Source organism: Salmo trutta, unplaced genomic scaffold (assembly GCF_901001165.1).
Source record: "Salmo trutta unplaced genomic scaffold, fSalTru1.1, whole genome shotgun sequence".
Classification (NCBI taxonomy): domain Eukaryota; kingdom Metazoa; phylum Chordata; class Actinopteri; order Salmoniformes; family Salmonidae; genus Salmo; species Salmo trutta.
Window position 1 is genome coordinate 19551638 of NW_021822911.1, and position 23705 is coordinate 19575342.

The following is a 23705-nucleotide window of genomic DNA, read 5'->3' on the forward strand; positions in this document are numbered from 1 at the left end:
TCTAGTGGACGGAACGCTTCTTTCAACAGCAGCAACAGTTATTCAGCCACCTCGGTAGCTTGCTAGACAAAATAGCCGAACCGATAAAGCTCTTTAGACGCGTTAGTGTATATTAGCCACTGTGTTTTAAAACCACTTCTGTCGTCTAGTTAGTTATCAGATTTAATTTCATATTTACGGTGTTGTTGTTATTAGTCAGCTAGCGGGCTGGTTAAGTTAGCATTAGCCTAGCTAGCTAACATCCCGACCATGCGGTCACTGGGCTACTCTCCTGCTGCTAAAGAAGATGAGGATGTCACAGTAAAACAAGAAGTAGAGGGTGAGGCCGTTACTGTGAAAGAAGAAAAAGACGCGTTCAGAGTGAAAGAGGAGGAGGATGTTACAGTAAAAGAAGAAGAGGATGCAGTTTATGGAGTGAAAGAGGAGGAGGGGGAGATGACTGTTACATTGATAAAGGAGGAGGAAGAAGAGGAGGAAACTGGACATCTGGGCCCGGTTTCCCAAACGCATCTTAAGGCATCCAATGGTTCTAACGGTGAACTTAGCAATAAGATGGTTTTGAGAAACCGTTCCCTAATTAACACTAGTAAGTACTGTCTTAAATACAGAGGCACAAACTCTGCAGTTGTTGAACTGATGTTTGGTGTTAAAGCGAAAATATGCAATAGCTACATCCATATTGTGACTTAAATTATTTATTTATAGCCATTGATTGTTGAAGAATATAACACATGCCTCATGAGCTTAGTTCAACTGTTGTACCCCATCAGAATATAAGCTTTTTTTACTCCAATGTTTAGAAACAATGTAAATCAACACTGTATAGCCTCAACATGGTTAAAACTATAATGTTGATATCATGGATGGTCAGTCCTTGCATCCATAGGTCTGTCTATGAATTTGAGAGTAGTTACATTTCTCCAGCCCCATCATCATCTTATAACCAAACAGTGGTGGAATTACAGCGTTGTTATTGTTTCAACTGCAGATTGACAGATTGTTGTGTGGCTTTTTTTAAATCAAGGATTTAAACAGAAACAAAATGGCAGCCCAGAGACCTGAGCTGTGTTAGAATACTCATACTAACCGTACTATTTGTGATGTTAACTGAGTATATAGTGTGCTTATTGGTCATAGTATGATGTAGTTAGTATGCCAAAAGTTCCTGGATGTCGTACTAAATTCGCCATAATACGAAGTATACGAGCAGTGGCCACTATTTCCGTGCTTTTAGGGCCCATAATGCAATTCTTCATAAACCAGGTAGGCCAGTTGAGAACAAGTTCTCATTTACAACTGCGACCTAGGCGTGGCTTTTCAGATTTGAAGAAAATGGAGGAAAATATTCAGCCCAACTAGAGCCGATACAAATTCTTTGCTCTAACTAATTATGACGAATGTTAAGAAAATGTTGCGCAATGTAATAAAGTAATGACTCTTCAAATAAGTTACCTTACACGTTATTTTGGCTGACAATTTGTTAGCATGTTATTACAGCAGTAGGTTCCGGTATGTTAACTAGCTACCTAACGTTAGTTGGCTACTTATACATCTGAAGTTTCTAAAACTGTTTGAATGGTGTCTGTGAGTATAACAGAACTCATATGGCAGGCAAAAACCTGAGAGGTATCCAAGCAGGAAGTGGCCTGTCTGAGAATTTGTAGTTCTTCTTTTGGTTCTCTATCGAAACTACAGTATCTATGCGGTTACGTAGCACTTTCTAAGGCTTCCATTGGCTCTCCAAAGCCTTCAGAAAGCGGATTGAGGCATCTCCTGTCTCTGGGCAGAGTATAGTAGCTCAGTTTGTCAGTGGTCTGCCCGGTGACGAAGAGATTGGATATGCGCATTCACGAGACTACGCTGTTTTTTCTTTTCCTCTTTGAATGAATACACTATTGTTCGGTTGGAATATTATCGCTATTTTACGAGAAAAATACCATAAAAATTGATTTTTAACAGCGTTTGACATGCTTCTAAGTACGGTAATGGAACATTTTGAATGTTCTCTTCTCGATATGCGCTCGCACGTTACCCTTTGGATAGTGACCTGAACGCACAAAAAAACTGAGGTATTTGGACATAACTATGGATTATTTGGAACAAAAACAACATTTCTTGTGGAAGTAGTAGTCCTGGGTGTGCATTCTGACGAAGCTCAGCAAAGGTAATACAATTTTTCGAATACTAATTCTGAGTTTAGTGTGCCCCGAACTTGGCTGGTGTCAAATTAGCTAGCCGTGATAGCTGGGCTATGTACTCAAAATATTGCAAAATGTGCTTTCGCCGAAAAGCTATTTTAAAATCTGACATAGCGATTGCATAAAGGAGTTCTGTATCTATAATTCTTAAAATAATTGTTATGTATTTTGTCAACGTTTATGATGAGTAATTTAGTAAATTGATGTGCACATTCACCGGAAGTTTTCGGTGGGAATACATTTTCAGAACATCACACACCAATGTAAAAAGCTGTTTTTTTATATAAATATGAACTTGATTGAACAAAACATGCATGTATTGTATAACATAATGTCCTAGGAGTGTCATCTGATGAAGATCATCAAAGGTTAGTGCTTCATTTAGCTGTGTTTTGGGTTTTTGTGACATATGCTTGCTTGGAAAATGGCTGTGTGATTATTTTTGGCTATATACTCTCCTAACATAATCTAATGTTTTGCTTTCGCTGTAAAGCCTTTTGAAATCGGACAATGTGGTTAGATTAACGAGAGTCTTATCTTTAAAATGGTGTAAAATAGTCGTATGTTTGAAAAATTGAAATTATTGCATTTTTGAGGTTTTTGTATTTCGCGCCACGCCCTTCCATTGGATATTGGCGAGGCGTTCCGCTAGCGGAACGTCTAGATGCAACAGGTTAATTGTCAAATAATTTAACAGATGTCAATTGTTGTACAACTTCATGGGTATGCTCTGGGCATCACATTTTACCTGAAATAAACAATGGATTTCTGCTGTTGTGGGCCTTTAACCATCTGTCTGACTTTGTCATTCACACAGGAGAGATACTTAACTATCGTGGATCCTCTGGGGAGCCTCAACAACCTCATGATGCTGAAGAGGCAGAGAAGAGTCACTCCAGATCAGAACTCCTCAAGAAACACCTGCAGAGATCCACAGGGAAGAAATCTAACTGCTGCTCAGACTGTGGGAAAAGATTCAACTCTTCAGTAAAACTTAAAATACATCAAAGAATTCATACAGGAGAGAAAGCTTTTGGCTGTAGTCAATGTGGGAAGAGTTTTATTTGGCTACCAAGCCTGAAATCACATCAGAGAATACACACTGGAGAGAAACCTTATGGCTGTGATCAATGTGGGAAGAGTTTTACTCAGCTAGACAGCCTGATAGTACACCAACGGACACACACAGGAGAAAAACCTTATTGCTGTAGTCAATGTGGGAAGAGTTTTTCTACATCTAGCTATCTAACTATACACCAGAGAACACACACAGGAGAGAAACCATATGGCTGTGATCAATGTGGGAAGAGTTTTATTCGGCTACAAACCCTGAAATCACATCAGAGAATACACACTGGAGAGAAACCTTATGGCTGTGATCAATGTGGGAAGAGTTTTACTCAGCTAAACAGCCTGATAGTACACCAACGGACACACACAGGAGATAAATCTTATTGCTGTAGTCAATGTGGGAAGAGTTTTTCTACATCTAGCTATCTAACTATACACCAGAGAACACACACAGGAGAGAAACCTTATGGCTGTGATCAATGTGGGAAGAGTTTTAATCAGCTAAACAGCCTGATGGTACACCAGAGGACACACACAGGAGAGAAAGCTTTTAAATGTGATCAATGTGGGAAGAGTTTTGGTACATCTGGATGTCTGACGACACACCAGAGAACACACACAGGAGAGAAACCTTATAGCTGTGATCAATGTGGGAAGAGTTTTACTACATCTAGCCAGCTGACTTTACACCAGAGAACACACACTGGAGAGAAACCTTATAGCTGTGATCAATGTGGGAAGGGTTTTACTACATCTAGCCAGCTGACTTTACACCAGAGAAGACACACAGGACAGAATCCTTATAGCTGTACTCAATGTGGGAAGAGATACTCTGATAAAAAATATCTGACTAAACATGGAGTTGTTTCATGATATCAATGAAATAATGTAAAATGTAGAATGTTTTAACATTGTAGTAGGAGTATTTTAATGATATCACAATGTAGAATGTTTTTAACATTGTAGAAGCAGTATTTTAATGATGTCACAATGTAGAACCCTAAACGTTTGTCCCCTGTTCTATTGATTTCAGCATGATATGGATATTAGCCTCGGGAAAATCCAGGCTCTGAATTGAAAGAGTTACTATTTATGAGATTTAACAAAGAGTAACTAACACAAAAAGAGCTGTGTTACACTTACCACGTTGGTGACCCACTTGAATCAAAATGCAACACTTCAAAATGTAGATAGCTGTTTTCTACAAGTTGTCCTCTAACCAGTGATGTACACATTATTCCCAGATTCCGTGTGTTTTTTGAGCTGTTAGTTTTAACAGGACGTTCAACCTCATCTCCCCTCTCTCGCTCAATTGATGTCAACGTGATATTTATATGAGTGATGACAAATAAGTGTTGTTTCTCTCTGCACATTTTTCTGTATTGTATTGAGGGGACGAGAGTTCTAGAAGCTAGAAGTTTTAGGATTCTATAGAAAGAAAAAGGAGAATTTTTTTTTTCTTGTTTTTAATTGTTGACAGCCAGTAGACACCATGTTTATATTGGTAAAGGTGAAGCATTGTAGTTGATTATAATGTGAAATGGAAGTTGTTTTCTGTTGATGGTGAGCAAACTTGTCCAACAAAAATATAGGATATATTTGTTGTCTTAAGGGAGAAGGTGTTACAGGCTTTGGTTTTTCCATTTATGTTTTGAGGTTGGACTGTAGCACGTGTAGCTCGTTAGCACGTGTAGCTCCTTAGCACGTCTAGCTCGTTAGCACGTAGGACGCACTGATTGGTGTCACCTCGTTAGTCAGTATGTGTTACACCTGTGCTGGCTTGTCCATCTCGTTAGTGGGAAGGTGTTTCACCTGAGCTGGTCCAGGTTCTATTTAAGAGTGTCTGGCCCAGTGCTCCAGTTGTCTTGATACATGTGGAGAGTCAACACCTTTAGTTGCTCCACCTTTTTGGTTTGCTTCCTGTCTTTGAGTTTGGTGTGGATTTTTCTTTTGTTTTCCTCTTCTTGGGCAGATTTAGTGGGTCTCATGGTGGGTGTCTTTTATGTCCCAGTTGTTGTTACTAGTCAACTTTCAGTGGACACCCCTGTAGTGTGTTTCAGAGCCCCTCCTAAAAAACCAGCTTATATTTTGGGTTGGATATTTTAACATTTTAATCAACGGCATTTCCTTAGGGTGCTCATTAGTTTTTAAGTTGTTATTATAGTTTTTTTATCCTTTTATGTTTGTGTACTAAATATTTCTGTTTATTTTCTCCTGTGAAGCCATTGTGTTGCATCCATGTCTGAAATGTGCTGTATAAATAAAGTTTGATTTGATTTGAACAAATTAACCCAATGACTGACCAATCAACAGACTCCTCTTAGTATGAAAAACAGTATCAATCCCACTTTTCCAGCCTGGTAAACACCACCCCCCGGCTCTACCAGGGGCTTGAGGTGGTCTCCCACAGCTCTGCTTATGTCATGTTCTGTGGCCTTGCTGTTCCATTTCTTGACTGTCCCTGCAACACAGAAACACATTTACTCATATTATATAAAACACTCAAAGTAATGGATATGCAGCATCTATGGCCTCAGTTACACCTGGCACCTAAATGTGACTTCTGTCATCTGATCATTCCAAGCTGCCAGGATGGGCATTGTGTTCAGAATTTGAGTAAGGCCACCGAATATGCATCAGCAATGTAAAGAGATGGGGTGAATGAGTGTGGAAAAGTACATTTGACACAAATGACCTTCATAATAACAAAGAACAAATGTGTGTGCCTGAGAGGAAATTAACTTTCATACAGCCAAGAGGGGTGAGAAATTACACCAATTGTGAGTGAGCCTCTAGGCCATATATTATCACAGGATAAGTACGAGATCTAAGAGAGGACATACAACGGTCCATTTACTGCCATAATCCTCCCCACAATAAAGAAAAGGTGGGAGTGACTTGCTCACAGACATTATGGAGACAAGTCATTGGTTCCCCATTAATCACGCATCCCTTCACATGGTTTAAGAATAGGTAAAGACACATTCCCATGACGACAAGTCTGACCTCTCCCCTCTCTGGGCCCCAAGTGTCTGAGCCCCAGCTAAGGTAGACATGCAACTGAAAAGACACCAGAGTCCAATGGACACTTTCTAATGACAAGTACCTCAAATAAGCATATTATACAAATAAAACATCTTAATTATCTATGTTACCCAACTAATTCTGATTCGTCCACGACAGAACCCCTCCTGCATCTGAACTGGCTACATAGAGGGCACAGCATGATCAGAGGTGAGAGGTCACTTGGTCAGCTCAACAGGAAGTATTATTAAAGAGATGCTTTACATTGAAATACAGATAGAGATGCAGTAGTGCCAGAGTTAATGATCCCAGGTCAGTTTATATTATACAGGAAGTATTATTAAAGAGATGCTTTACATTGAAATACAGATATAGATGCAGTAGTCCCAGAGTTAATGATCCAAGGTCAGTTTATATTATACAGGAAGTATTATTAAAGAGATGCTTTACATTGAAATACAGATATAGATGCAGTAGTCCCAGAGTTAATGATCCAAGGTCAGTTTATATTATACAGGAAGTATTATTAAAGAGATGCTTTACATTGAAATACAGATAGAGATGCAGTAGTACCAGAGTTAATGATCCAAGGTCAGTTTTGCATTTCACCTCCTGATTGATGACTAACAATGTTAGAATAAAAAATAAAAACACAAGGCTTAAACATGCTCTCTCTCTCCATCTGTCTCTCGTCTGCAGATGTAGTAGAGTTAAAATGGTTATTCCAGCAAACTTCAAATTATTAGAATAGTACACAACGCAGAACAGAACAATCAGGTTGAGGGTCAGTGGCCAAAGCCCGCGAACAGGAATATTCCAAGTTCAGACAGAAGGGGGGAGTCAGATCGCCAGGAACTTTACTTTTGGTTTCTAATTTTAATTGTTGCGCTACTGGTGATGCCTGTTGATGTTAGGTAGGCAGCTACAGTAGCTGAATGATGTTAACATCTTCAGGTTTTGTTTCATTAAATGTATTTTATTTTATCTGGGTGCTTACGTCACCTACTAACACCCTGGCACTACCCTTAGCTCCCGCTCTCCTCAGTCTGAGAAAACACTGAGAGAAAGGTACGGGTTGCAGATTACTCCTTTGTAGAAGTCCGTAACGTGAAATAAATAAAACGTCCCAAGGTTAATGCTGTAGATATTGTTATAAGGGGATGTGAGACTATCGAAACACGTAACTTTCAGAGTTTTATTGTTGTTATTAATATAGTTACAGAGTGCTAAAAGTGTTGCTAGCTAGCATGACTTTCTGTGATGCAGAAGGCTAGTTGAGCTACCGACTAGTGATGGTGGTGCATTATGGGGGATGTAGTTTTTGCCCTCTAAGGCGATTTTACGTTGTAACTTGTTTGTGTTGCAGTGGTTTTGTACATGAGTTGTTGTATTTTGCTACTATCAACACTGAAAGTATCTAGCAATGTATTGGGGATGTGAGACAGGATATGTGTTTTACCTTTCTTCATGCTCCTGTGTAGAACAACTTGTCAGGTGTTGCATTGGAGACTGATGTGTTCCTGTCCTGTCTTTTCATAATACTATTGCAGGTATGGTTCTATTGTCTAAGAATTAAGATTATACATTCTTTGTATTAAGGACTGGTTATTATTTTATACTATACATTATGGCTTTATGTATGAGTGTGATTGTGAGAGTCTGAGAAAACACTGAGAGAAAGAACAACTTGTCAGGCGTTGCATTGGAGACTGATGTGTTCCTGTCCTGTCTTTTCATAATACTATTGCAGCAGATCAACATAAAAGCCTTAAAGACAGCCGTGGTGTCGCTCTTCAATTCTGGGTTCTCCTGTGGTGCATAAGAAACCCGCTACAATAATATACAATAGGATTTCTCCTTTTTCTTTCTATAGAATCCTAAATCCCACTAGCTTCTAGAACTCTCGTCTTCCTAAATCCCACTAGCTTCTAGAACACTCGTCTTCCTAAAACTCACTAGATTCTAGAACTCTCGTCTTCCTAAATCCCACTAGCTTCTAGAACACTCGTCTTCCTAAATCCCACTAGCTTCTAGAACTCTCGTCCCCTTGGAACGAGCCCAAACAAAACTCATCCGATACGGAAAAACATGCAGTCAAAATAAATAAAGATCCATGGCAACGCACTGGCTAAACGAAAAACACAAATCTTATATCCATTTGGGGGGAAATCAGGTTGAATCTGCTCTACAAACTAACACAACAAAACAAAAAACACTTGGAAATGGAGATATCTTTTACCTCACTGGTTAGAGGACAACCTGCAGAAGACAGTCAGCTACATTTTGGAGTGATGCATTTAAATGTAGGGGTCGCTAAACAAAGGAACACAACACTTATTTGTCATAACTCATCGATATCATATTGAAATCAATTGTGCCGAGAGGAGGGAGATGAGGTTGCACATCCTGTTAAAACTAACAGCTCAAAAACCACACGGAATCTGGGAATAATGTGTACATCACTTGTTAGAGGACAATTTGTAGAAAACAGCCAGATACATTTTGATTCAAGTGCGTAACCAACATGGTAAGTGTAAAACAACTCTCTTTTTGTTAGTCACTTTTTGTTAAATCACATAAATAGTAACTCTTCCATTTCAGAGCGTGGATTTCCCCCCTGAGGCTAATATCCATATCATGTTGAAATCAATAGAACAGGGGACAAACGTAACATACTCCTACTACAATGTTAAAACATTCTACATTGTGACATTATTTCATTGATACCATGAAACAACTCCTTCATGTATTTTCTGATGTTTGATCAGATGTCTTTTATCGGTGAATCTCTTGTCACACTGATCACAGCTATAAGGTTTCTCTCCTGTGTGAGTTCTCTGGTGTAGAGTAAGATAGCCAGATGTAGTAAAACTCTTCCCACATTGACCACAACTATAAGGTTTCTCTCCTGTGTGTGTTCTTTGGTGTAGAGTAAGATAGCCAGATGTAGTAAAACTCTTCCCACATTGACCACAGCTATAAGGTTTCTATCCTGTGTGTCTTCTCTGGTGTAGAGTCAGAGAGCCAGATGTAGTAAAACTCTTCCCACATTCACCACAACTATAAGGTTTCTCTCCTGTGTGTGTTCTCTGGTGTAGAGTCAGAGAGCCAGATGCAGCAAAACTCTTCCCACATTGATCACAGCTATAAGATTTCTGTCCTGTGTGTACTCGCTGGTGTCTAGTCAGATGGCAAGATGAAATATAAGTCTTCCCACATTGATCACAGCTATAAGGTTTCTCTCTTGTGTGTGTTCTCTGGTGTGATATCAGGCTGTCTGGCCGAGTAAAACTCTTCCCACATTGATTACAGCTATAAGGTTTCTCTCCTGTGTGTACTCGCTGGTGTCTAGTCAGATGGCAAGATGAAATATAAGTCTTCCCACATTGATCACAGCTATAAGGTTTCTCTCCTGTGTGTGTTCTCTGGTGTACAGTCAGGTAACTAGATGAAATAAAACTTTTCATACATTGATTACAACTAAAAGATTTCTCTCCTGTGTGTATCCTCTGGTGTGATAACAGGTTGCTTGACTGAGTAAAACTCTTCCCACATTGAGTACAGCTGTACGGTTTCTCTCCTGTGTGTATTCTCTGGTGTAGAGTCAGAGAGAAATATGTAGTAAAACTCCTCCCACATTGATCACAGCTATAAGGTTTCTCTCCTGTGTGAATTCTCAGGTGTACTTTTAGTGCTTTTAATCTTAAGTAACTCTTCCCACAATCAAAACAGTGGTGAGATTTCTCTCCTGTGTGTGTTCGCTGGTGTATTTTAAGTTCTGATGAAGATTTGCAATGTTTTCCACAGTCAGAGCAGCAGATAGATTTCTTCCCTGTGGGTCTCTGCTGGTGTTTCTTGAGGTGATAGAATCTGGACAGACTCTTCTCTGCCTCTTCAGCATCATGATGTTGAGGCTCCCCAGAGGATCCATGATAGTCACGTCTCTCTCCTGTGTGAACAAGTCAGACAGATGGTTAAAGGCCCACAACAGCAGAAATACACTGAAAAAGGTGATGCAAACAGCGTAGCCATGATACTGTACAACAATTGACGTCTGTAATGAATGTTAAAATTACTTGACAATTGTCTTAAGACAGTCAAGTGAGCAACAATAGTCATATTTAGTCTTGTTTTCACATTAGTAGTAACTAGAAATAAGTAAAAGGTGTTGAACTCCTAAGCAGTGTGCCAGGCGACTTTTGTTCTCAAATATAGGCACCTTTCTGTGTTTGCTAAAATTGCGACAAGGGCGATGCGCACACAATTTGATTGCAGAAACACCTCCCTGCTAATGCATAAACCGCTAGTTATGGATGTAGTATATCTGCCTGGAGCAAAAATGGTGAGCAAGTGGCCTAAGCTGTGCCATTAGAGATTCTGAGTTGGGTTGTGTTTCGGAGGACGCATGGCTCTCGACCTTCGCCTCTCCAGAGTCCGTATGGGAGTTGCAGCGATGAGACAAGACTGTAAGTACCAATTGGGGAGAAAAAAGGGGTGAAAAAAAAATATATATTTAAAAAATGGTGAGCAAAGATTAGTTTTCACAATGTATTCTGAATATTACAGCACTAGATCAGGAGTGCTACTCAAGGAAACTCACATTAAGCTCTGTGTCTATTCACTAATTCACCACCGTGGGGGAAAACTCAGGGGAGTTCTCATAGGCTGACAGCAAATAAAGCCTCCATTTACAGGTTGATTATGATTATTATTATCATCATTCGACACTACTTTGGATTATAATTGTAAGGCTCGTTTGAATGTCTGATTTAATATAATGTTTGTGTTATTGTCGTAAATGTACTACTTTATATTTAAAAACGACTTCAACCAGTAAAATGATCATTGGCCAGTTTTCCATCAGCCTGACAATGAGGTTTTGTCCACTAAGTGTGTGTGGTCTATAATCTCACCTAACAATAACATAGGACTACTGTAGGACCCATAACTTCACCTAACAACAACATAGACCTACTGTAGGACCCATAACTTCACCTAACAACAACATAGACCTATTTTATTTTATTAAACTCTCTGTAGGTCATGCCAGTACGTTACAGTAGGTTGTATCTCTCTAGGTCATGCCAGTAGGTTACAGTAGGTTGTATCTCTCTAGGTCATGCCAGTAGACTACAGTAGGTTGTATCTCTCTAGGTCATGCCAGTAGGTTACAGTAGGTTGTAACTCTCTAGGTCATGCCAGTAGATTACAGTAGGTTGTATCTCTCTAGGTCATGCCAGTAGATTACAGTAGGTTGTAACTCTCTAGGTCATGCCAGTAGGCTACAGTAGGTTGTATCTCTCTAGGTTATGCCAGTAGGCTACAGTAGGTTGTAACTCTCTAGGTCATGCCAGTGGGCTACAGTAGGTTGTAACTCTCTAGGTCATGCCAGTAGGTTACAGCAGGTTGTATCTCTCTAGGTCATGCCAGTAGGTTACAGTAGGTTGTATCTCTCTAGGTCATGCCAGTAGGCTACAGTAGGTTGTAACTCTCTAGGTCATGCCAGTAGGTTACAGTAGGTTGTATCTCTCTAGGTCATGCCAGTAGGTTACAGTAGGCTGTATCTCTCTAGGTCATGCCAGTAGGTTACAGTAGGCTGTATCTCTCTAGGTCATGCCAGTAGGTTACAGTAGGTTGTAACTCTCTAGGTCATGCCAATAGGTTACAGTAGGTTGTATCTCTCTAGGTCATGCCAGTAGGTTACAGTAGGTTGTAACTCTCTAGGTCATGCCAGAAGGTTACAGTAGGTTGTATCTCTCTAGGTCATGCCAGTAGGTTACAGTAGGTTGTATCTCTCTAGGTCATGCCAGTAGGCTACAGTAGGTTGTATCTCTCTAGGTCATGCCAGTAGGTTGTATCTCTCTAGGTCATGCCAGTAGGTTACAGCAGGTTGTAACTCTCTAGGTCATGCCAGTAGGCTACAGTAGGTTGTAACTCTCTAGGTCATGCCAGTAGGTTACAGTAGGTTGTAACTCTCTAGGTCATGCCAGTAGGTTATAGTAGGTTGTAACTCTCTAGGTCATGCCAGTAGGTTACAGTAGGTTGTATCTCTCTAGGTCATGCCAGTAGGCTACACTAGGTTGTATCTCTCCAGGTCATGCCAGTAGGTTACAGTAGGTTGTATCTCTAGGTCATGCCAGTAGGTTACATCTCTCTAGGTCATGCCAGTAGGTTACAGTAGGTTGTATCTCTCCAGGTCATGCCAGTAGGTTACAGTAGGTTGTATCTGTCCAGGTCATGCCAGTAGGTTACAGTAGGTTGTAACTCTCTAGGTCATGCCAGTACGCTACAGTAGGTTGTGTCTGTAGGTCATGCCAGTAGGTTACAGTAGGTTGTATCTCTCTAGGTCATGCCAGTAGGTTACAGTAGGTTGTAACTCTACGTCATTCCAGTAGGCTACAGTAGGTTGTATCTCTCTAGGTCATGCCAGTAGGTTACAGTAGGTTGTATCTCTCTAGGTCATGCCAGTAGGTTACAGTAGGTTGTATCTCTCTAGGTCATGCCAGTAGGTTACAGTAGGTTGTAACTCTCTAGGTCATGCCAGTAGGTTACAGTAGGTTGTAACTCTCTAGGTCATGCTAAGAAGGTTGTATCTCTCTAGGGCATGCCAGTAGGCTACAGTAGGTTGTAACTCTCTAGGTCATGCCAGTAGGTTACAGTAGGTTGTATCTCTCTAGGTCATGCCAGTAGGTTCCAGTAGGTTGTATCTCTCTAGGTCATGCCAGTTGGTTACAGTAGGTTGTAACTCTCTAGGTCATGCCAGTAGGTTACAGTAGGTTGTAACTCTCTAGGTCATGCCAGTAGGTTACAGTAGGTTGTAACTCTCTAGGTCATGCCAGTAGGTTACAGTAGGTTGTATCTCTCTAGGTCATGCCAGTAGGTTACAGTAGGTTGTATCTCTAGGTCATGCCAGTAGGTTGTATCTCTCTAGGTTATGCCAGTAGGTTACAGTAGGTTGTATCTCTCTAGGTCATGCCAGTAGGTTACAGTAGGTTGTATCTCTCTAGGTCATGCCAGTAGGTTACAGTAGGTTGAAACTCTCTAAGTCATGCCAGTAGGTTACAGTAGGTTGTATCCAAGTGGAAACAATTATCAACCCAATGTGGAAAGTGTTGAATTTGGTCAACAACAAAATGAATGGCTTATTTGCTACATGAGGTTTACTTGATCCAACAGAAGTTTCGTAATGATTAAGTTGTTATGTGGACACGTGACATACCGACAACTTTGATAAAACACTATAGGATTTGTCTCCAGATCGCTATGCATATTCATGCTAGTAGCTTAGCATCTCTCTCCATTGAAATACAGGCGGTTGACGTCAACAACCCTCATAGAATATAAACAATAGATTACAATAATAAGATGTATCCACCAATCCAAAGACAGGATAGGTGGGAGCGAGACAACCCACAGTGCAGCTTTGTGGACAACGACTCCCCTTGTTAGGACGGAGAGACATCTTGTCAGTATATCCATAATCTTTGGTGTAGCCAACCCAACTCTCACATGGCTCTATTGGGGGTCACGGTGTGTAGTATAACATCACTACATTAAAATCACTACATGCCGTGGCCCCCAGTCTGCGGTCAGCAGATAGACCCTTCTCAAATATATATGTTAAGTCACTTTTTGGAAACGGGACGGAGAAAACAAGGGGTAGCTTGTTCTCTACGTCGTCTGATTCTAGACATATCAGTCATCATCCCAGGACCCTCCGTTGAAGAGGTATTGACCAGCCAACTCCGAATATCCAAAGTTAAAAACTAATTGAAGGTGGTACTTACTGGTGTTACTCAGATCTCCTGTCTCCTCCTCTTCATCTTCCAATGTGACAGTAATCTCTCCTTCCTTCTTCACTCCAAACACTACATCCTCCTCTTCTTCCTCTTCTTTCACTGAAACGTCTTCCTCTTCATCTTTCACTGTAACAGCCTCACCCTCTACTTCTTGTTTTACTGTAACATCCTCCTCTTCCTTCTCCTCTTTCACGACAATGTTCAGCCCCAGAGCTTCTTTCTCCGTCCAGCAGACCTCCTCTTCTTTAACAGGAGGGGAGTAGTTTAGGGAGCTCATGTTCGGGGATGTTAGCTAGCTAGCTATCATTAGCGACCAGGCTAATGCTAACTTAACCAGCCAGCTAATATAGCTGACTAATAAAAAATAACGTAATATTAAATTAAATAGGTTAACAAGTAGATACGACAGAAGTGTGTCTAAAACACAGTAGCTAATATAGACAGAAAGCGTATAAATAGCTTGAATGTTTCGGCTATGTTGGCTAGCAAGCTACCGAGGTGGTTGACGAGCTGTTTATGAAGAACCGTCCACTAGATTATACGTCACGCTGCAGCATCGCCTGAAAGACGCACATCGCCGTCTGCTGACTGGAGGGAAACGCAGTTGAGGATCACATTTTATTTTCAGACTAAGATTATTTTACATGGATTTAATTAAATAATACTATTGAGACATACAAAGACAGGAATGTGGTGATTGATTAGTGAGAATAAAACATGTTTACTACAGCACATTTAAGGTAGTTTCATTCAGTCAAACAACATAGAAATAAGTAGCCAGCTACTGTCGGTCTATACTGCTCCTACATGGTGTAACAATACATCATGTAGATGTATATAATGAACAGACTAGGTCTATACTGCTCCTACATGGTGTAACAATACATCATGTAGATGTATATAATGAACAGACTAGGTCTATACTGCTCCTACATGGTGTAACAATACATCATGTAGATGTATATAATGAACAGACTAGGTCTATACTGCTCCTACATGGTGTAACAATACATCATGTAGATGTATATAATGAACAGACTAGGTCTATACTGCTCCTACATGGTGTAACAATACATCATGTAGATGTATATAATGAACAGACTAGGTCTATACTGCTCCTACATGGTGTAACAATACATCATGTAGATGTATATAATGAACAGACTAGGTCTATACTGCTCCTACATGGTGTAACAATACATCATGTAGATGTATATAATGAACAGACTAGGTCTATACTGATCCTACATGGTGTAACAATACATCATGTAGATGTATATAATGAACAGACTAGGTCTATACTGCTCCTACATGGTGTAACAATACATCATGTAGATGTATATAATGAACAGACTAGGTCTATACTGATCCTACATGGTGTAACAATACATCATGTGGGGCTTTAAGGCGATGCTGTTAGTGTGACGTATAATCTAGTGGACGGAACTCTTCTTTCAACAGCAGCAACAGTTCGTCAGCCACCTCGGTAGCTTGCTAGACAAAATAGCCGAACCAATAAAGCTCTTTAGACGCTTTAGTGTATATTAGCCACTGTGTTTTAAACCCACTTCTGTCGTCTAGTTAGTTATTCGATTTAATTTCATATTTACGGTGTTGTTGTTATTAGTCAGCTAGCAGGCTGGTTAAGTTAGCATTAGCCTAGCTAGCTAACATCTCCGACCATGAGTTCACGAAGCTTCTCTCCTCCTGCTAAAGAAGAGGAGGTCAGCTGGACGGAGAAAGAGGGACTGTGGCTAAACGTTGTCGTGAAAGAGGAGGAAGAGGAGGATGTTACAGTAAAACAAGTAGAGGAGGAAGAGGATGTCACAATACAAAAACAAGTAGAGGGTGAGGCTGTTACAGTGAAAGAAGAAGAGAAGGACGCGTTCAGAATGAAAGAGGAGGAAACTGGACATCTGGGCCCGGTTTCCCAAACGCATCTTAAGGCGTCCAATGGTTCTAACGGTGAACTTAGCCATAAGATGGTTTTGAGAAACCGTTCCCTGATTAACACTAGTAAGTACTGTCTTAAATACAGAGGTACAAACTCTGCAGTTGTTGAACTGATGTGTTGTGTTAAAGGGGAAATATGCAATAGCTACATCCATATTGTGACTTTTAAATTATTTATTTATAGCCATTGATTCTTGAAGAATATAACACGTGCCTCATGAGCTTAGTTCAACTGTTGTACCCCATCAGAACCACAAATAAGCTTTTTTTTACTCCAATGTTTAGAAACAATGTAAACCAACACTGTATAGCCTCAACATGGTTAAAACTATCATGTTGATATCATGGATGGTCAGTCCTTGCATCCATAGGTCTGTCTATGAATTTGAGAGTAGTTACATTTCTCCAACCCCATAATCATCTTATTACCAAAACAGTGGTGGAATTACAGCTTTGCTATTGTTTCAACTGCAGATTGATTGATTGTTGTGTGGCTTGTTTAAAGGGGTAACCTAGTTTTAAACAGAAACAAAATGGCTGCCCAGAGACTTGGTTTGGTAAACAGCTGAGGGATTGGGGCTGGAGAAATGTAACCACTCTCAAATTCATAGAGAAAGCTATTGTAGCAACCGTAACCCAACACCTAGTGACCGCTTCAAGAAGTTCAGACATCTTGGCATAACAGTTATAAAGTGTTGGCTTGAAAGTCAATGGACCCAGGTTTGAGTCCAGCTCAGGGCTACCCACTGAATTCACTACACTATGAATACAAGGACTGGCCATCCATGATGTCAGAATGATAGTTTAACCAGGTTTCTAGGCTATATAGTATATTCTAGAATTCATCCATGATGTCATAATGATAGTTTAACCAGGTTTCTAGGATATATAGTATATTCTAGAATTCATCCATGATGTCATAATGATAGTTTAAGCAGGTTTCTAGGCTATATAGTATATTCTAGAATTCATCCATGATGTCATAATGATAGTTTAACCAGGTTTCTAGGATATATAGTATATTCTAGAATTCATCCATGATGTCATAATGATAGTTTAACCAGGTTTCTAGGCTATACAGTATATTCTAGAATTCATCCATGATGTCATAATGATAGTTTAACCAGGTTTCTAGGCTATATAGTATATTGTAGATTTGCCAGTGTAGATTTCCTGTGGAGGCAAATTATTAGAGCTGTTGATAAGTCATTGTATAATATTCAGCCAATTTATTTTCATGCCATTACATCAATATGGCCCAACCAGAGGAATAAACAAAACCTTCCTGAACCACCACCTCCTGCTGTCCTTCATAAATTCTGACGTTGCTGGTAATAGGCTACACAAGCTGTCAGTAACCTACATTTGGAGTGCAAATTTATCTGACCATTTCTACCAATCTGTGTGCCAGTTATGATTTTCATATGCACATTTTACTGGAACAGGTTAATTTAATTTATAATTGTATCTCAAAATCATTGTCTGTGATTAATTTACATTCTATCTAAATCTAAATGAAAATTATACAAGTCTAAAAGTAACTTTTATTGCCATTGCCAACTATGTAAAAAATTGCCAACAAATAAAAACATTGCAAATAAATATCCTCTAAATCACATGGCCTGTCTACAACGAACTTGAAACATTGTATTAATAATTCAGGGCCCTCAGTTTCCCGCCTGTGAGTTATGGACAGACACAGCTGTAGGCTATTTGTTAAAGGGATAAGAAGTAATCAGGTATTTTATGACATTTCCACTGGATCAGAGCATTACATTTTTCCCTTTTATGCTGAGTGATTATCGAAAGGGCGAGAAATGGAAATGTTTTTCAAATACTTTGAGGAACTATTCTCATTTACAATTGATTTTGATTAGACTTTGTTTACTTGCTGTTTGAGGTGAAGAGAAATTTGCTTAGAGAAGCTCCAACTAATTAGTGGTGGTGCATTAAGACAATCAGAAATACTATCTGACATCCCCAAATGGGCACATTTATAGGCCTACATTTGCACACAGGCCAGGAAGACTAGTCCTACTTCTATATGTGTAACCAGGTAGACTAGTCCTACCTCTATATGTGTAACCAGGTAGACTAGTCCTACTTCTATATGTGTAATTAGGTGTGTGTCCTTACTCAACATCGACAGGAGTGTTTCAAACAAAAGACAGTGAATAAATTGACAAAACTGACATATCTTGCGGGGTAAGGTCTGGGTGGTCTGCCAGGGGCCGTTTCATTTAGTATCCATTTGGGTCGGCATGGAGAATGATTCTTTTTCCCCATAGTATGTTGTCCCGAAGTTGACCGACTGAAAGGGAGTGTAACTTTATGACTATAATTACTGTTCCCTGAAGGAGGGAAATGAGGTACAACACTTGTTTGGCCTCAGTCTCATCACCTGTGGAAGGCGGGGCTTCCAGCGAGGCGTGGATTTAATAGTATGTTGTACCTAGTTTCCCTCCTTCAGGGAACAGTAGTTATAGTCATAACATGTGGATTTAATAGTATGTTGTACATAGTTTCCCTCCTTCAGGGAACAGTAGTTATAGTCATAACGTGTGGATATAATAGTATGTTGTACAGTTTTCATGGGCACAGAAATCCTATATCATTTCAGAGTTTGCTAAATCCAATGGTTCTAACCTAGAGTCACCTTAACTTTATTGACAACACCCAAATGGATACTGTCATTAATGCGGTTCTTCAATAATTACACATAATACTTAATACTGTAGCTGTTTAGTTACAGTCACATGTTCAACTATCATCAGCTGATCCAGGAAATCATTTTCTGAATGACAGTCACATGACAAACGCCACGACATGCAACAACAACCAAAGTGCTTCTTCATTCATTATTCTGGTAAAGACAGTAATGCTGTGCTCCATGTTGGATCCAACATCCTTAACAAGTTGATGTTTATAATGTGTTATTGTCTGCTTGATTTCCAGTAGGGTCTCGTTAGTCTGTTTGGACACAGAGATACTTAGCTCATAATGTGTAGAGAACTGTTCCTTGATGGATAGGCTATTGTACAACACACAGAGATATTTTCCTTAATTCAGGACATTTAGAATGACAACTCATTACAGAGTAGCCTAGTGGGATTATTCACAAAATTATCCGGTGATCAGGTTATGAAATGTCATGACAAAGACATTTTAGTTTCCATGTTTCACCTGAAATATTAAATGATTTATAGTCCTAGGTCTATGTTGTTGTTAGGTGAAGTTATGGGTCCTACAGTAGGTCTATGTTGTTGTTAGGTGAAGTTATGGGTCCTACAGTAGGTCTATGTTGTTGTTAGGTGAAGTTATGGGTCCTACAGTAGGTCTATGTTATTGTTTGGTGAAGTTATGGGCCCTACAGTAGGTCTATGTTATTGTTAGGTGAAGTTATGGGTCCTACAGTAGGTCTATGTTATTGTTAGGTGATGTTATGGGTACTACAGTAGGTCTATGTTATTGTCAGGTGAAGTTATGGGTCCTACAGTAGGTCTATGTTATTGTTAGGTGAAGTTATGGGTCCTACAGTAGGTCTATGTTATTGTTAGGTGATGTTATGGGTCCTACAGTAGGTCTATGTTATTGTCAGGTGAAGTTATGGGTCCTACAGTAGGTCTATGTTATTGTTAGGTGAAGTTATGGGTCCTACAGTAGGTCTATGTTATTGTTAGGTGATGTTATGTGTCCTACAGTAGGTCTATGTTATTGTTAGGTGATGTTATGGGTCCTACAGTAGGTCTATGTTATTGTTATGGGTCCTACAGTAGGTCTATGTTATTGTTATGGGTCCTAGAGGACACTATGTGTGTCATGCAACAACAACCAAAGTGCTTCTTCGTTCATTACATAGGTATGTTTGTTGTTTGGTGAAGTTATGGGCCAATTTGGCAAACAGTGTACAACCCCTCATTGTCAGGCTGATGGAAAAGCCAAAGAGCATTTTATTGGTTGAAGTGTTTTTAAGTACAAAGTGATTGATTTGCGATGATGACACAGCCATTATATTAAATAGAACATTAAAACGAGCCTTACAATTATAATCCAAAGTAGTGTGAAATGAACTCATCACCAACCTGGAAATGGAGGTTACTCCCCTGAGTTTTCCCCCATTCACATTCAGAATACATTGTGAAAAACTAAAATCTTTGCTCACCATTTTTGCTCCAGGCAGATATACTACATCCATAACTAGTGGTTTCCTCATTACCAGATATACTACATCTATAACTAGTGGTTTCCTCATTACCAGATATACTACATCCATAACTAGTGGTTTCCTCATTACCCGATATACTACATCCATAACTAGTGGTTTCCTCATTACCAGATATACTACATCCATAACTAGTGGTTTCCTCATTACCCGATATACTACATCCATAACTAGTGGTTTCCTCATTACCAGATATACTACATCCATAACTAGTGGTTTCCTCATTAGCAGATATACTCATCCATAACTATCGGTTTCCTCATTAGCAGGGAGGAGTTTCTACAACCAAATTGCCCTCGTGTCGCAATTTTAGCAAATACAGAAAGGGGCCTATATTGGAGACCAAAAGTCGTCTGGCACAGTGCTTAGAGTTTCAACAACATGAATAACTTATTTCTAGTCTACAGTCTTAGATGTTACTACTAATGTGAAAACAAGACTAAATATGACTATTCTTGCTCATTTTAAGACAATTAAATAATTTTAACATTCATTACAGACGTCAATTGTTGTATATCATGGCTCCGCTGTTGGAATCACCTTTTACAGTGGATTCTGCTGTTTTGGGCCTTTAATCATCTGTCTGACTTTGTTATTCACACAGGAGAGAGACGTGACTATCGTGGATCCTCTGGGGAGCCTCAACAACCTCATGATGCTGAAGAGGCAGAGAAGAGTGTCTCCACATTAGAACACCTCAAGAAACACCCGCAGAGATCCACAGGGAAGAAACCTCACTGCTGCTCTGACTGTGGGAAGAGATTCACCTCGACAGCAGGCATTATAATTCATCAGAGAATCCACACTGTAGAGAAACCTTATAGCTGTGCTCAATGTGGGAAGCGTTTTACTCATTCAACCAGCCTGATATCACACCAGAGAACACACACAGGAGATAAACCATATAGCTGTGATGAATGTGGGAAGAGTTTTACTACGTCTAGCAAGCAGTCTGCACACCATAGAACACACACAGGAGAGAAACCTTATAGCTGTACTCAATGTGGGAAGAGTTTTACTCAGCTAAGCAACCTGATATCACACCAGAGAACACACACAGGAGAGAAACCCTTTGGCTGTGATGAATGTGGGAAGAGTTTTACTCGTTCAACCAGCCTGATATCACACCAGAGAACACACACAGGAGAGAAACCCTATAGCTGTGATGAATGTGCGAAGAATTTTACTGGTTCTAGCAATCTGATTCGACACCAGAGAACACACAGAGGAGAGAAACCTTATAGCTGTGCTCAATGTGGGAAGAGTTTTTCTATGTCTAGCAAGCTGACTACACACCAGAGAACACACACAGGAGAGAAACCTTATAGCTGTACTCAATGCGGGAAGCGTTTTACTCAGTTAAGCAACCTGATATCACACCAGAGAACACACACAGGAGAGAAACCCTATAGCTGTGATGAATGTGGGAAGAGTTTTACTGGTTCTTTTAATCTGACTCGACACCAGAGAACACACACAGGAGAGAAACCGTATAGCTGTAATCAATGTGGGAAGAGTTTTACTCAGTCAAACAGCCTGGTACAACACCAGAGAACACACACACACAAGAGAAACATCGTAGCTGTGACCAGTGATATTCTGATAAAAGATCTCTGATCAAATATTAGAAAATACATGCATGAAGGAGTTGTTTCATGATATCAATGAATTCATGTCACAATGTAGAATGTTTTAACATTGTAGTAGGAGTATTTTAATGATGTCACAATGTACAATAAACGTTTGTCCCCTGTTCTATTGATTTCAACATGATATGGATATTAGCCTCATGGGGAAAATCCAGGCTCTGAATTGAAAGAGTTACTACATTTACATTTACATTTTAGTCATTTAGCAGACGCTCTTATCCAGAGCGACTTACAGTAGTGAATTCATACAATTCATTTCATGCATTTTTTTGTGTGTGTTTATGTGATTTAATAAAAAGTGACTAACAAAAAAAGAGTTGTGTTACACTTACCATGTTGGTGACCCACTGGAATCAAAATGCAACACTTCAAAATGTATCTAGCTGTTTTCTACAAATTGTCCTCTAACCAGTGATGTACACATTTTTCCCAGATTCCGTGTGGTTTTTGAGCTGTTAGTTTTAACAGGACGTGCAACCTCATCTCCCTCCTCTCGCACAAATGATTTTAGCATGATATTGATGAGTTATGACAAATAAGTTTTGCGTTCCTTTGTTAAGCGACCCCTAAATTTAAATGTATCACTCCAAAATGTAGCTGACTGTCTTCTGCAGGTTGTCCTCTAATCAGTGGGATAAAATATATCTCCCATTTCCATGTGTTTTTTTAGTTATGCTAGTTTCAACAGCACGTACAACCTGATTTCCCCCCTAATCGATATCAGTGATTTATTGCTACTTGTCAAAACAACAGTGTTTTTGGTTGTTGTGTCCATGGTGAGGACAATTTGGTTTGTAACTGTCTCAAGGTTGGGTAGTCAAAAAGTTTTGTGTTTTGCGTTTAGCCAGTGAGTTGCCATGGATCTTATTTTAACTGCACGTTTTTCCGCATTGGAGATTAGTTTTGTTTGGGCTCGTTCCAAGGGGACGAGAGTTCTAGAAGCTAGTGAGTTTTAGGAAGAAGAGAGTTCTAGAAGCTAGTGGGGAAAAGCTACGTTTTTTTTTCTTGTTTTTAATTGTTGACAGCTAGTGGACGCCATGTTTATATTGGTGAAGGTGAAGCATTGTAGTTGATTATAATGTGAAATGGATTTTTGCATGCATAGCTCGTTAGCATGTCTAGCCTCTTACATCTAGACGTTCCGCTAGCGGAACACCTGCTCCAATATCCAATGATGGGTGTGGCGCGAAATACAAAGTCCTCGATAATCCGAAAACTTCCATTTTTCAAACATATGACTATTTTACAGCATTTTAAAGACAAGACTCTCCTTTATCTAACCGCACTGTCCGATTTCAAAAAGGCTTTACAACGAAAGCAAAACATTAGATTATGTCAGCAGAGTACCCAGCCAGAAATAATCAGACACCCATTTTTCAAGCTAGCATATAATGTCACAAAAACCAAAAGCACAGCTAAATGCAGCACTAACCTTTGATGATCTTCATCAGATGACACTCCTAGGGCATTATGTTATACAATACATGCATGTTTTGTTCAATCAAGTTCATATTTATATCAAAAACCAGCTTTTTACATTAGCATGTGACGTTCAGAACTAGCATTCCCACCGAACACTTCCGGTGAATTTACTAAATTACTCACGATAAACGTTCACAAAAACATAACAATTATTTTAAGAATTATAGATACAGAACTCCTTTATGCAATCGCGGTGTCCGATTTTAAAATAGCTTTTCGGTGAAAGCACATTTTGCAATATTCTGAGTAGATAGCCCAGCCATCACAAGCTAGCTATTTTGACACCCACCAAGTTTGGTACTAACCA

The 23705-nt window shown here is 39.6% G+C and overlaps 1 protein-coding gene across 1 annotated transcript; it reads left to right on the plus strand.

The window, feature by feature from the left end:
* Positions 1–249: 249 nt before the first annotated feature.
* Positions 250–21931, plus strand: LOC115186534 (zinc finger protein 420-like). Its single transcript, XM_029746147.1, has 3 exons — positions 250–300; positions 3291–4055; positions 20994–21931. The coding sequence occupies exons 1-3, from the start codon at positions 250–252 to the stop codon at positions 21882–21884; spliced, it is 1707 nt and encodes a 568-aa protein (XP_029602007.1). The 3' UTR covers positions 21885–21931.
* The last annotated feature ends 1774 nt before the right edge of the window (positions 21932–23705 follow it).

Bases quoted from the DNA above. Each gene is read 5' to 3' on its own strand.
- LOC115186534 (XM_029746147.1), top strand. From the start codon at position 250: ATGCGGTCACTGGGCTACTCTCCTGCTGCTAAAGAAGATGAGGATGTC. The intron at 301-3,290 runs GTAAAACAAGAA...AAATCACATCAG, and splicing joins AAGAAGATGAGGATGTCACA to AGAATACACACTGGAGAGAA. The intron at 4,056-20,993 runs ACAGGACAGAAT...AGATCCACAGGG, and splicing joins CTTTACACCAGAGAAGACAC to AAGAAACCTCACTGCTGCTC.